The sequence below is a fragment of the Harpegnathos saltator genome, unplaced genomic scaffold, assembly GCF_003227715.2.
Source record: "Harpegnathos saltator strain DR-91 unplaced genomic scaffold, Hsal_v8.6 scaffold328, whole genome shotgun sequence".
NCBI classification, from domain to species: domain Eukaryota; kingdom Metazoa; phylum Arthropoda; class Insecta; order Hymenoptera; family Formicidae; genus Harpegnathos; species Harpegnathos saltator.
Window position 1 is genome coordinate 450,479 of NW_020230126.1, and position 14,877 is coordinate 465,355.

Below are 14,877 nucleotides of genomic sequence, written 5' to 3' on the forward strand. Positions count from 1 at the left end.
AACGAGAAATTCGTCGCTCGGCTCGGCAAAGCAGCGAAAAAACCGGACGAAGCCACGAGACGGTGAGTCTCTCCGTGACTCGAACCGTTTAATTAACGAGCGCATAAGCATACGTTATGATTCAAACCATTTAACTTCTCCACTAAGCAAACCGAAACACACACTTCATTAGTGGTCTGACTCATTCCCGGGTGGTCGTTAATTCGTATCATTTAAGTTTAAACGACTTCGTGTGCCGGGCAGGGTGCGCCTGTCGTGAAGAAAAAACACTTTAGACCGATTAGCTGGGATTAACGTTAAACATAGCAAAGCTAACATCGCTGGTAATCGGGAAAAACAGGCAGACGAGACAATCGTCAGAAGTATTACAAAATGTCTACTTGCAGTATTTCTCGTTATAATTTTAAAGAGGCAAAAGATAACGCATTCAAGCCATAAATAAAGGTAAAAAATTATTAGAGACTCGCAAAAATTCGTCTGATCATCGGTGATGTCAAAAGATAATCCAAGCTGAGAGCTGGTGACCAACAATGGCGGATGCTTGGTACATGGAATCTGCTATTTTCTTACCACTAATAAAAGAAATACGACAAGCTCGGACGAGTTTTTGCGAGCTCCTAATGCAATCTCGAGTGTCGCCGGGAAAACCAACGAAAATCATCTCACGCGATACACCGTCGATTCTCGAAATAAACTCTGGACCTCACGAGCGGTTCGCACGTCGGATCGAGGAAGCGTGGGAAAATATTTCCGGCGATCGGGTCGCAGCTGAGCAGCGGCGCGCGCGCGCGCGCTCGCAGCAAATTAGCATTTCCGCGAGGTCGCGGCGGCTCCGAAAGGACGTAAGCGGCTTCGCACGCAGGCCGGACGCCGCATTGTGCGTCCTATTGTGTGTATCTCGCGCCGACTCATTCCCGTCGCATTCTTCGCGCGCGTCCCGTTTTCTAACGAACGAACGAGCCACGTTCGATCTTCGGCCGGGGTTGGGCGCTCTTTTAGCGCGCTCCGGCGACACGAAATCCGGCTAATTACGCGCGCGCACGCATCAGCCGAATGAATCATCCCCCCCCTCCCCGCCCTCGCGTCTCGCGCCGCCGCGGATACAATAGACCGTGTTTCCGGATGTTCGCGTCTCGCGACGCCGCTCTTTTACGGTCTAGCTACATCAAAAACGCCTCGAGTACACTATAATCGTGTCAACGTTGCTGCTGCAGCGGGCTCATTTTTAATAACCGCAGCGCTCTTCTCAGCGCCCTTTTGAATCTCCCCCACTTGATTCAGGAAATTTAGCGTTGCTTCAACAGAGAGATATCAGATGGGTGCGAATAATGCGGACAGTTTAAAAGTTTCGTTAGGATAAGTAGCCTCGAACGGAGAGAGAAATTGAAGAAGTGACAATTTAGAAAATCCATGATGAAAAATCCGGAAAATTGACGAAAATTGAATCAATCGGAACAGTCTTATCGTTGGAAGCATCATCTGCTTAAGCCTTTATATCCTAAATTAATTTACCCAAGACCTTATTAAATTTTTGCGTAATTGAATAACTCTTGGCATATCATAAACATAAGACAGGAAAATACATTTTGTTGTAACAATGTCAATGATTAAATTTTGACGTGGTATTTGTAAGTGCCGACAGGAATGTAGGGTAAGACACGGGAGAAAGGTTCAAGAGCGCATATATGGAGCGGTACTTTGAAGTACCATCAGGATACAAAGGGTTAAGGGACGCGTCGAGATCCAGAGGGTTGATATCGCGTAAAGATATCGCGTAAGGATGCGCGCTGCAAGCTGCTTTAAAACGCGCATACTCGTACTTGAACTTACGCTCCTTTTCTTTTTCCGCACATTTTTGCTCGCTTGTTTGCAAGAGAACGAGATCTCGAGCCGATTAGGAGTTGTCGCGTAATTAACTCGGGCTCGATTAATTTAATTGGTAATTGCACGCACGCGCGAGCCCGCGCTGGGATGCTGGTCGATACGTTAACGAATAAACAACGCACACACGGAGATGCGTAATATCGCGTCAACAATAGCATCCCCCTTCGAATGATAATCAGTGTAGTGCGAGAGCGCTACTGGCGATTATACTTACTTCATTTGTTTCACGATCGTACTCTTGCCGGACTCGCCCGCTCCTGAAAAACAGAGGAGAGGCGTCAGTAATTGCGCGCAATTAATCTTGTGATTGCGCGTATCGCCGAATCGCCGCGTTACGGAATGAACTTTGCGCGATGCGCAACGAGCGCGAGCCGAGGCTCGCCCTCTTCGCTTTCGCTATCGGACGAGCCTCGTCTCGCGATTCTCACGGGTTTACGCATAGCTGCGACGCTCGACGCAGCTATGCGTAGAATCAGGAAATTGCGGACGAGCGGAAGCTGCTACTTGAAGTCGTGTCAGGGGAAAACGAAAGAAAAATCGATCGTTGAACTTGAAGCGCGAAAAAGCGCGCCGGCCGACGCGACGTCGCGGTGACGATGAATCATCGTCTCGTGCGTCGGACTCGCATCTTCGTCGAAGAAGATGCGAAGAAGATGCCCACACGGAGTCTCGCCGGAGCGTCGACCTCTCTTCGCGATTCGAATCCCTTTCGATCCCTCTCCTTCTCCAAAATCTTCCTCGCGATGGCAATTTCGCGTGATTCAAGTAGCGGTCGAAGGAGCGCAAGGGCTATCAGGACTGATCGTCGGGGAAGACGATCTCGATGTCGAAAATCAGATCGATGTACGCGATGTATGTCGGGACGGAAGAACGGCTTGCTGATCGCGAGATACCTCGGTCGCTCTATATAAACCGGATACGCGTCGCTCCTCGTCGACGGAACTCGCTTTTCCTGCTTCCTTTGCCGCGCGTGTCCCTCACATACACACACACACAGTCTCTCTCTCTCTCTCTCTCTCTCTCTCTCTTTCCCCCCGTCGCTCGCGGGCTCTAACCATTTCGAAGGCACTTGCAGGCCAAGTGCAGCAGTATATAATAGCTACTCACGGCTACTCATAGCTAGAGCCGTTTAATATCGACTGGATACACGCGGGGTATCTCGAGTGAGCGGCCTACAGACGGCGAGAGCGAGAAGAAAGAGTCATCTCGAGACACCGACGATGATCCTCGTCGCGTCCTCGTCGGGGCAAAAACACCGGGAATAGAGGTAAACGAGTTGCAAATTCGTCCCGGAGCACCGGAAATCATCGACCGGCACGCTTCGAAGCCCTCGTTGGTTAGTTGGCTGGCGTGACGTCATGTTCCAGTCCCTCTTTCGTGCTCTCTTTCTGCCCCTTCCTCCCAGTCGAATTCTATTCTTTTTATATTCCGTTCCGCTCCAGAGGAATAGAGCCAGCTCTAAAATAGGATGCCCGGCTAGATAGAATGCGTTCCCGAAGCCTCGATGGACCAACAGGACGAAATGGACCGTAAACTCCGCTGCTCGAACTCCGCTAATTCTTGCTAAACTCTGCGTCTAACTGCGACAACTCTAGTTAAGAGGTCTAACTAGAGCTCATCACTCCGTTGAGTACACATAGGTGTGCCCAAGGTGTCGCCTTGATGCATCTCGCTACCGGTTTTCAGCATCCTCGAGCGCGCACGCAGCGGCGCGCGCTCTCATGTCGCGCGTCTCACCGACCGACTGTCTCTCTCCTTCGTCGAGAGATCGTTCGCAGCTACGATACGCGAATATTTCAGCCGGATTCAACCACGGACGCACTTTTATGATCGTCACGTGAGACGCGAAAAGAGACGCGAGGCTCTAACGCGAAGTTTCAAGAATTCGATACACCGTGGCGAATTAATCGCGAAACTTACGTCGCACAGCGACGTGAATTTTCGTGAACTCGCGATCCGATCTTTGCCGTAAAGGTTGCTCACGTTTTTCGCGTTACATTTCGCATTTCGCACGCGACTGTTCCGAGCGGATTCCGGTCCGTTCTTTCGCGTATTTCCGTCTCGTCATTCTGCGGGATAGATACAACGAGTACCAAGCGAGTGCAAAGCTCACAAGAGGGACTACCATTGCACGTGTCGGCCGAGTAAAGTCGCTGCCAAATTTATGTATATCTGTCTATCTGGACGCTGCTCCAGACCGGAATTGGCAGAGACGTTAACGACGCTTCTACGCCGTTAACGAGAGAGCTAACGCATTAATACATGCGGCATCGTTTTAATATAACTTAGCGAGCCGCATCTCTCGCGCGTTCTCTCGCGATAAATGTCAGCTGCCATTCTACGCGTTCTACGCTACGCTCGTAGTTCCTCGTTTGCCGGGGGGGGGGGGGGAGAGAGAGAGAGAGAGAGAGAGAGAGAGAGAGAGAACTGCACGATCGTATCTATTTTCACATCCGAGCGGAGAATGCAAGTCGATGCGCGATGATGCACACAGTGCGCGCACTGTATCCATCGTTATTTCCTGCAGCTGCCTAGCTCGCGGCCTCCTCCGCAGCAGCCCTCGCGGCTTCCTCCTCCTCCTCCTCCTCCTACATTCACCTGCTCTAGCCGAGCGCGTGACTCGAGGATACCTTTATCCGCGGCGCGAGCGATAAACGCGGGACGCGGCGATAATTTAGATAAATTCGAGTGCGGGGGAGAGAAGGCTGTTTGGGCGTCGTATAGTGCGCCGATATCGGCTACCCGAAGGTTGGTCGTGTGCAGGGAAATTCATGAAAATCCCACGCGAATCAACGCTGAATTGTAAGCGCGTCGTCATCGGCAGATCGGGGGCAGATAGGGTTTTCGGAAGAAAATTGCTATGGAATTTTCTAACCGACCAACATTCTACGCGTTTGTATTATACTTCGCCCTCTCGCACGCGCTATTTATATTTTATTTGCGCTCTATATTTTAGGAGCTATTTTAGGCTCTGAGGTATTAAAAAATTTACCATGTTTCTTTAAGCGAGGTAACACTCTGCTGCCTGTCTCTGCGTTACCGGAAACATGGCGAACTTAAGAGGGATTTGTAGCGCGAGAAGTAATTGTAAAATGTTCTCTCATCATCGATGAATTGGTAATTGCTCAAAGTTTTCGGCCGGTGGTATCATTTCCAGCGTTTCCCACGACTGTCGATTAATCCAGAAAGCGAACGCGTGTTCGAAAAGAAAAAGTGACATTTTGACAGCTTGACGTTTCGTACGCGTCAGTGAAGACGATCAATAGAATTTCGATAGGATTTCTATTGACGTACACAATGAAAATATAATTTCCATTATGTATGCGATGAAAATTGAGTGTCTGCTGCGTCGATAATAAAAACTCGGAATTTCCATTATCCTTTCTGGATGCATCAACAGTCGTGAGAAACGTGCAGCAGGAGCCGACGCGGCTGGCCGAAATCCTTCAGTGACCATCGATCTATCGATAGTTAACATCCGTGATTGGCTAATTATACCGAGGCGAAATTTATGTTAAACCAAGCTTCAGCTGCCGGGACTTTCCATTCTTTTTTTATGACGTACACGATTACTTAACACGTACGCGATTATTTACGTGAAGATTTACGCCGACGCGAATTTTACGTAAAAATATCGTTCGATGAACTCCCATAGGTCGCCCGTACGTGAGTTTTACGCGACTAATTATCACGGGTGATGGAACCGAATGCACATTAATGCACGTTAATGAATATTTCGCGTAAGCGCGTACAAGTGATTGCGGATTGCGTATTTTTTCCCGATTGTAAATGAGTAACAAAAGGAGAGACCGGCTGGTCCCTCGATAAAGATCAGGCAAAAGCGTCGGATCCGACGCGGAGATCGTCAGCCTCGAACGATCGCGTAAAAGCGACACGTTCGAGCGTAAAGGGAGGCGAGGATGAAATGTGCTGCGCGTAAATCCGCCGGCAAGTAAAACAATAAATCGCATAATGAGAGCGCGCTGTCGCAATAAGAGCTAATCCGCGTATCAATCGGCCGGCGCGGCCGGTTATCTAACTTTTGCAACGCTATTTAATTATCAATTTCAATTATTATTATTTAATTCGCGGACGAGCGTGACGATATTGCGCGATATTGTGGGATTACGTTCGGATGTGTCCCAATTTACGGTATTCGATAAACAGACGAAAAGAGAGCCGTTTTTCGCATTGGCGCCCGAGGAAAAAAAAGAAAAATTGGAGAGCGCGAAATTCTACGCACGTCGTGACGTGTGCAACTCGCTCGAGAATCAGACAACGATCGAGCATAATTACGGCAACAACGCGAATTAGATAACGGAGCTTAAGTACACAGCGCGAGGCAGCGCCTCGCTCTTACTACGTGATTTACGACCTTTGACTTTCTGGCATTTCGGCCGGCTTTAAAGCGCAAATGTACGGGCGCCCTTTGCCATTTAGCCCATTTCACATGGGCGCACGCACGCGGCGAGAGCTGGCCGTTCTTAAGTACACAAAGTACGCGCTCGACTGCGCCAGCAAAACCCTCAAAATTCCCAAAACAATCAGTCTCGACGCTGAATGCAGCGCGCTCTGTCAGCGCGAGTCGCAATAAATCATTTGAAATCATTCAAGCAAAGGAAATCCGATTCCTTCTTTTTTCACAGAAATATAAAAAGACTTATTAATACCGCATCGGGATAGGTATCTGCTTAGCGATATCTTTAGCAGTCGCTGTTAGCGATATTCTCGGCAATTCTTGGCAATACCGGGGGACGTCGTTGCGACTCGACATACCTGCGCCTGTGACGGACGTCAGCACAAATAGTTCGAGCGCGATCGGGAAATCGCGAAACCCCGGTAAAAATCAGAGGCATGAAAGGAAAAAGCGCTTTTTTCGCGAATCATGGCGGAGGGACGAGGAATAGAGACGGCGGGGCACTTCCTTGTCCCGGGCATTTTTACCGCTTCACATAGCGACGCGCTGCGCACACCGCGACGTCTCGCTCTCGTTGACATTTAACGCCACGCGGCGGCGGTCCTGCATCGCCTTGAAACACACGCAACGAAACGACGTTTCGTATTTCGTCCGCGACGTCGCCGCGCCGGGCTTCCAGCGGCGTTAATCGGATGAAAATACTCGCAGGCAATTTGCGTGCGCGTACACGCACGCACGTTCTCCACCGGCGAATGACGTCACCGGTTACACCAATAAACAGGACCCACATTTCGACCCCGAGGAATCGTATCTTCGTCGGTGCGTCGTCGCGCGCCTCGCATACTTGGGCGGACTCGCGATTTTGAGGACTTTCGCGGCGCGCGAGGAGAACGAGGTACCAAGAGAGAGATGGTCCAAGAACTCCCGGCGAGGAGTTCGCCGCTAAACGCGCTCTCTCGAGGCGGCTCAACACTTCGACGAGAGATAACAGCGGAAGTTTGATCGCTCTCGCGCTCTTACGGTTGTTACGGCCGACGGCTCGGACCTAACCTAGAAAAAAGAATCAAATGAAAAACGCAAGATCGACGGTTCTGGGACACCGGGTATGTGTCCCGGTGTCGTCTCGAGAGACGGAGAACGCGGCCGGAGATATGCGAGAAAGTAAATTGAAAACGTGCGAAGCAATTAGCGCGCACCGGCGGAGACAATATAGCGTCGGGGTGCGGCGTTTCACGTCGCCCACGCGCTGATTTTATTTTAATTGTAGCGCGAGACGAACGACGGAAGAATTTTTCATCAAGACCCCGATCGTGGCGAGTTGGTCGCGCGATTAACGGCGCTGCCGGGCGAGTAACCTGCGAGGGACCTGGGTGAAAATTTGAGGATGCTTACGTCGACGCATCGCGTGTACTCTTCAAGTTCCTCGGGATGAAAACTCACTCGGAGCGAGCGAAGTTTCAACCGAAGCGCCGGTGATGAAATACCGCCACCCGGAAGCCGTTGAAAAAAAGATTCGGTTAATTTAATGTGACAATGAAATTTGTTTCTCGACGATTCTCAAGAGACACGTTCGCGAGACTCATCGTGGAAAAATGTCGCGCAGCCTGTGGTCAGCCGGCTCTACGAGCGAATAATGTTTCGGCCGATTAGAATGAATGTGTCGTGTCCTTCACGCACAGCGGAATTCATCGCTCTCGAATTTCGCGTGAAGATATTCTCGGGAGATATCGCTCGGAGCGAAGAATTCACTCCATGGCGATTGAGTCGACGCGTGACGATCCGTGCGTAAGCACACCGCGATTATGAATGAGTGTCGAATCTCGCGACCGTATGTCCAATTGCGTCTGTGCGTATCTAATCGTCGTTACTACGTTACGCAATCACTATCTCCCGGGCGCTCATCGAATGTGATTCATCGGAATGTATAATCGGTGGTCTAATGGATTTCTCACGTGAATGAACCGAGCGCGACTCTCTCCGCGCGTCTGCCGTTTTACTTTTTAGCGCGCAACTTTCGACGACGCTTCTCATCCGCACACGCACGCACACACACACGCATTCTCAATTAGTCAATTAGTTAATATTACTTAGCTTTGTTACGAGCAAAAAGCGAGACACCCATGAGGCACGCCGCGCCGCGACGAATCCGATCCGAAAGATGCGGATGCGCAAAATATAAAAAGCGAGACGATAGAGAAGACGTAAACAATGCCAATGAGACCGTTAATTATGCGTAACGAGGAGAAAACAGCGCGAGAGGCGCATACGTGGTGCACGGATTCCATCAAAACTGAATCGTCACATCGCGCGTGTTCCGCGTGCCCGAGAAGAAATCTCGGAGGACGCAGGACTTTTCGCGCCGGCCGGAAATCTTGTGGTTTCTTATCCGCCGCGCCGCGAGGAGGCATGGGCGGCAACACGTGGCGGCAGCATGCGTGCCTCGATAACGCACATGTGTCCGTGACATTCGACAAATATTTCGAAAGTAAGGGCCGCGAGCGTGCCCCCCTGATTTATTTCCCCAGTTCTGTCTACGGCGATCGCCGCCGCCGCCGTCACCCAATCTGAGAGCGGGGGGAATATTTTTAGCGCGTGAGATCACACGCGGAACGACAGAGCTGAAGAAACCCTAATCGCGGCGATCATTGCGTCTGCTCGCCGCGGCGAGTGAAATACGCTGGACGACCTTTCATACATCAGATGATACTCCGAAAAAAGAACAAGGACTTTCGTTCCCCGCCGTGGAACGTGGCGAGTCTCGCCGCCACGCCGTTTCTCGCCGTTCCACGTTCCATGGAGAGATGCATCGTCTCTCCGTTATTTTAGTTTCCAAAACCCCGCCGCGGATCACGCGAACGCGTCAGAGAACTCGTTTCAGAGTACAATCATCCAGCGCGAAAGGCGGCGGAGGGGGAGAGGAGAGGGAGGGAGGGAGGAGAAACACGCGTTATCTCTCTCGTTGCCGGCGCGGCGTTACGTCACAAAGCGCTGACGTCGTTCATTAAACATTGACGTCAAATGATATCTGATCTCGACGCCGGCAATTATGCGCTTTCGAGCGTTCCGGCATTGATTGAAAGAACTGACGGCGGATGAGCGATCGGGCATTACCCTTCCGCGCAAGGAGGAACACGCTTGTTGCGCCGTTCTTCCGGTTTTACGTAGCGTCCAATTTCCTGCATGCCCGTCAATTTAAAAAGCCGCCTCTATCCATGAGCGTCGCGCGAACGGTCTCGTCGGCTCGTGTAAATCGTCTTTTCCATGCTGCACGGCGTCGAGCAAAAATCGTAGACGCGCCCGCTCGAAAATTGTTACACCGCGGATCCAGGGGGGAGGATTAGAGAAACGCGAGATGAGACATGCAAGTGACGAGATTGCGCCGCCCCGATGTGTTTAATATCCCTTGAAAACACGCCAACACTCGCGTGGATTTGGTGCTTCTTTTTTTTTTTACAACGGATTGTATTCGCACGGAAAGCGCGATACGTTCGAATAAATTATTCCGAATTCCGATGTAATTTCAGAGCCGAGAGCCGTCGACGTCTAAATCGCTGACCCTTTGCGGTCGGGGTCGTTTCCAATTTTTCTCCTTCTACCGCAGAAATCAATTTATTTCGCTAAACTGTCAGGCTTCAAAGGTGCCCTATTAAACAGCGTGTGTAAGAAAGAGAAATTTTATATTTTGACGTTTATAACGATATACAGGGTGAGGAGAAAGTCCCGGACTGGTAAAATATCTCGAAAACCAAGCGTTTTAGAAAACAATGTTTCGAACAAAGTTTGTATGATTTCAAGGGAGACATAAAACAACTACGTCATTTTGTTTACAAATGACACCACTTTCGAAATATTCACTGATCATTACTTTTCTTAAACAGAAACCTCAATTTTTTTATTACACCGCCTTTTTCCACCAATTAATTTGAACAACTTTTGTCTGAAACATTTTTTTATTTGCCTAATATTTTTTGAGATATTTAAGGAAAACTTGACAACTTTTTCAGTATTTAACTTGCGATATCTCGCTAACTATTTGTCGAAAGAAAAAGTGGTACTAGACTTTTTTTGCTCTATTTGGTCCCAAGAATATATTGTTACAATTGCGCTCTGACTTTTGTTAATTTGATGATTTTGAAATTTCCAAAAATCAGTAAGTTACTAAACGTCAGGGCGTTGTTGTAACAACATATTCTTGAGATTAAATAGAGCAAAAAAGTCTAATACCGTTTTTTCTTCCGAAAAATAGTTAGCGAGCAGTTAAATATTGAAAAAGTTATCAAGTTTTCCTTAAATATCTCAAAAAATATTAGGCAAATAAAAAACTGTTTCAGACAAAGTAGTTCAAACGAAAGTTGTTCGAATTAATTAAATGGTAGAAAAAGGCGGCGTAATAAAAAATTTGGGTTTCTGTTTAAAAAAAGTAACGATCAGTGAATATTTCGAAAGTGGTGCCATTTGTAAACAAAATGACATAGTTGTTTTATGTCTCCCTTGAAATCATACAACTTTTGTTCGAAACATATTTTTCTAAAACGCTTAGTTTTCGAGATATTTTACCGGCCCGGGACTTTTTCCTCATCCTGTATACCGCGTATCCTCTTAAGGGTGACTCCACGTGACTCCAAGAATATGACAAATTTGTGAAAATACACTGACACCGGCTGTACATTCTATTTCCATTAACGAATGAAAAGTTGCTTTATACAATCGACTAGAATGAGACGCGAGATCGAGATCACGCAGGATCGCGGAGAGAGATTAAAGGAAATGTCATCGAGAGATACGTGTCGATGTTATTGCACACGGCAGAATCTCTCTCGCGGGGGGACGTTTGCGCAAACGGAAAAGCTCGATAATGATTGACTCCCGACGCGCATTCAGAAAGTTAGGCGGATCAATAAAGGTCGAAAGCAGACGGCGCGCAACTCTCCTCGCCAATCATAGATCCGCCGTAGCTCATGAAATATCTAATGCGAGAGAGAAGCAGCGTTGTAGACAGGACGACGCGCCGCTACGTCGATATAATCGCGCTCGGTCGCGCCAAAGTTGCATCAAACGACAATATTTATGTTGCCGCGGGAAACTTGGCCGGTCGCGATGAGCTTTGTCGCGCGTCGCCCCGGTTAAGCTTGGAGCTAAACGTCCGCGCGAATTTTCCCCTTGAGCGCGATCGATGCGTTTCACGTTGTGTCTCTCGCCTCCTTTGTTCATCGTCGCGATTTCGATCCGGCGATCTTTAATTTCGAGCGGGTAACGAGAGCTGAGTCGAGTGATTTATCGCGAGCCGATCGACCGATGGAATCCGTCGGAAGCACTCCGACTGCTTACCGCGAGGTCGTACATTTCGTAATTTTTTTTTTCGCTCCGATACGCTCGTTGCATCCCCAATCGCCAGTGAAGTGTCCCCTCCCTCAGACTTACGTCTCTGATAGCAATATATATCCATCGCGCCAGCACTCACGTTGGATACGCAAAGTCAATCGGGGCGAGTAGAGCGGCTAATTAGCCGTTGATCTTTCCCCGTCACCTATTTTCGCGTCTGCAGCGTAATAGAACGTTATTTTTATGGCGACTCGATTTTACTAACAACATCGTCTCCTTTTTCCCCGAGACACGTGTACGTTATTAACAGACTGAACGCGAAAGAGCCGCAGTTTTGCGCTGTGTACATTATCGTAGACGCGTAGGCGGCGGGATTTCGTTAATATCGAAGGACAATATTTGTCTACAAACAAAACACGTAATATTATACGGCAACATTTTGGCAAGCTTCGGGAACGTAATTTTATCCCACCGACTGAACAGCACCCCGATCCGTGGAAAATATAACTTTACCTGTGATTTTTCGTCAATGTGCTAATGCACTCAGTTACTCATAAAGAGCTCAGATTTCGAGCATTTTCGTCGGCCAACACGGCCGACTTATAAAGTATCGTAAGAGAAGGAAAGAATCATCGGGCGATTGGAAAACACTCGGCCAACACGTGGGGCCATACCACGTTCTACTCCCCCTCTCGCCGAGAGAGGGAGTACTCAGGTACACACACACACACACACAGAGTCATAGAACTCACCAAGCAGCAGGAGCTTGATATCCTTGGCCGCCTGGATACCATCCTCCTTGAGATTCTTCTCAATCTGCTTGCTGCGAGCCAGAGCGGCCCGCTCTTCCGCGGACATGGCGCAGCCCATCTTGCTACACGTTGCCTTCACAAACGCCACCCCCACGCTCTTCTTCTCTCACCTGCTGAACAGCGCGGCCGGCAGGGAGCGGCCCCGTCGCCCGCACAAAGATGAGATCTCGTGCAACACTTCCTCCTCCTCCTCCTCTGCGCCTCCTCCTTAACCTCGTCCTCCACCTCGTTCGCAACCGCGGCCGTCGTCGCTACCACAGCCGACAGCGACAGCGACAGCGACAGCGACAGCGACAGCGACAGCGACAGCAGCAGCACCACCAACACTACTACCACTACCACCACCGTAAACACTTTCGCCGCTACCACTAACACAACAGCCACCCTTGCCTTCACCGGCACCGTTTCCACCACTGCCTCCTCCTCCTCCCCCTCCTCCTCCTCCTCCTCCTCGTCGTCGTTCTCCACCACCTCCACCACTATCACCACCACTTCCTCACCCTGCTCCTCTACCCCAACCACCGCCGCCGCCGCCGCCGCCGTCCTCCTCTTCCTCCTCGTCCTTCTTCTTCCTCGTTTTCGTCGTCTTCGTCGTCTTCGTCACCGATGCTTCCGCACCGTTGCTGACTACCGCCGGCAACCGGCACCGCCACCGGCTGCCCTAACTACCTGGGTGACCGCAGCCACCCGTACGCACCCCCGGCGACCGCCACACTTGCGCCGATTCAGTCGCGCGCGTCTGCTGCGCCTGCAACACGAACGGGATGAGTTTGTCAATGAAGCGATGGAGTCTGTGATCTAGTAATCGTATAACTTCGATACGCGACGGTCTGGCTGTATCAGTTTCGGAGGAGGCGACCGAATCGCGATCGTCGATGTCGCCAGACAGTCGCCAACGAATATATGTGGGTGGCGTAAAAATAGTGTCGTTCGTTATGCAAGGTGAATCATTAGTGATTAGCGGTTCGAGTATCTTGGTAACTGCGGGAATTGGGAAGGAATTTCTGGCTACAAGAGCCTTTGCCACAGAAGCCAGCCAGCCTCAGCTTCTGCTGCAAAAGCCCCATGCTGGAGAATAACCGTCACGTGGTAGTAACGATTTTTTGTAGGTGGAGTCGTCGCTCTAGATGGAGTTTCCTCCAAGTTCTTCCATAGTTTCCGAGATATTCAACACGCTAGGCGATCAATTCACTCTGTCCTCTCGATATCTCTCGTTAATAACCGTAGAAACAGAAAATCGATACAGTTGCGAGGTGTAAAATTAGCTCGAGTAGCGAATTTTCGGGTTGTAACTAGCCGTAATTTAGAACACGTCGCGACATTGAACGCGTTTCTTCCTCCTGAATAGCTGTTCTCTCTTTCAATCTGTCCATTTCTCTCCCAGTGCAGAAACGTGAATCCCCCGAATTAAAGTCGATTTTCTGCTATTGTGCGATTTTGTCATTATTCTGTACTAAGAGACAGGAGGAATCCTGCAAAGATTCCGCCGTAAGAAATACACAGCGCGTCTACGGGCTGCTCGTCGTCGTGGTTGTCGCGGACGTGTTAAGATAATCGATTATGTGTAATAGAGTCCGGATTAGATCGCCGATACCGGCGTTGTTTAACCAATCCTCGCCTCATCGAGCGTGTACACCAGCGAGTGTAAAGAGGAGACGGACGACACTCGTTTTCGCTCTCTTCCATCGAGTATACGACCTCGACTTGGCAGATTGCCCGCCTTTGATATACCGAAAGGTTCTCGACCAATCGCGCTGATAACGTCGCATCTCGTTATTATTCCTCTACTTGCCGCGAGAGAGAGAGAGAGAGAGAGAGAGAGAGCCGGATAAATTTTATTAGGTCGGCGCATCGTGACCGCACGATGTGTGTGATTTAAGAGCCCGTCGTCGAGCACGAATCCGATCTAATGTCATTAATCGTAAATGAGGCACGGGCTCGACAATTATAGAGAGTAGCTGAGTAGTCGGAATCGGTAAAACAAGTTGCGTGGTTTATGCAGTGCACGCGAAAAGAGTATTACAGCTTTTCTTGTTAGAGAAAGTTTATAGGTAAGTTACAGATAATTTTATTTTAAATATTATAGATGATCATAAATCATTCATACAATACGTAGAATATTGTGGATCTTCATTTCTCCAAAAATTTTGATCTCTAATGTTCTTTCTTGATTTCCCGACGCAAGAAGGAAAAGTCGCGAGTACGCTTTTCAGTTTGAGCTTGAGCTGGATGGAAAATCGGAAAATGCGGAAATACAATATGGCTGATGAAATTTTGTTTAGCGTGTAAACTGGGAACAAAACTGGGAACTCCTCGTTTTGGTTAGAGGTTAGAGACGATAGTAGAATAGGTTTACGTTTAGTCAGCCTAGCTGACGCGAGTCTCGCAGAAAGGAGCATCGCGCGGCGCGTCGGAAAGAGAGTATCACGATGAGACGGGAAT

At 49.3% G+C, this 14,877-nt stretch overlaps 1 protein-coding gene across 1 annotated transcript in view; it reads right to left on the reverse strand.

Moving 5' to 3' along the window:
- Positions 1–12,870, reverse strand: part of Galphao (G protein alpha o subunit) — a 28,395-nt gene extending 15,525 nt beyond the window's left edge. Inside the window, exons 1-2 of the mRNA XM_011144718.3 lie at positions 12,376–12,870; positions 2,099–2,141 (exon numbers count right to left, since the gene is read on the reverse strand). Coding sequence (XP_011143020.1) covers positions 2,099–2,141; positions 12,376–12,493 — 161 coding nt within the window. The 5' untranslated portion in view covers positions 12,494–12,870. The remainder of the gene's footprint in view (positions 1–2,098; positions 2,142–12,375) is intronic.
- Positions 12,871–14,877: the final 2,007 nt, after the last annotated feature.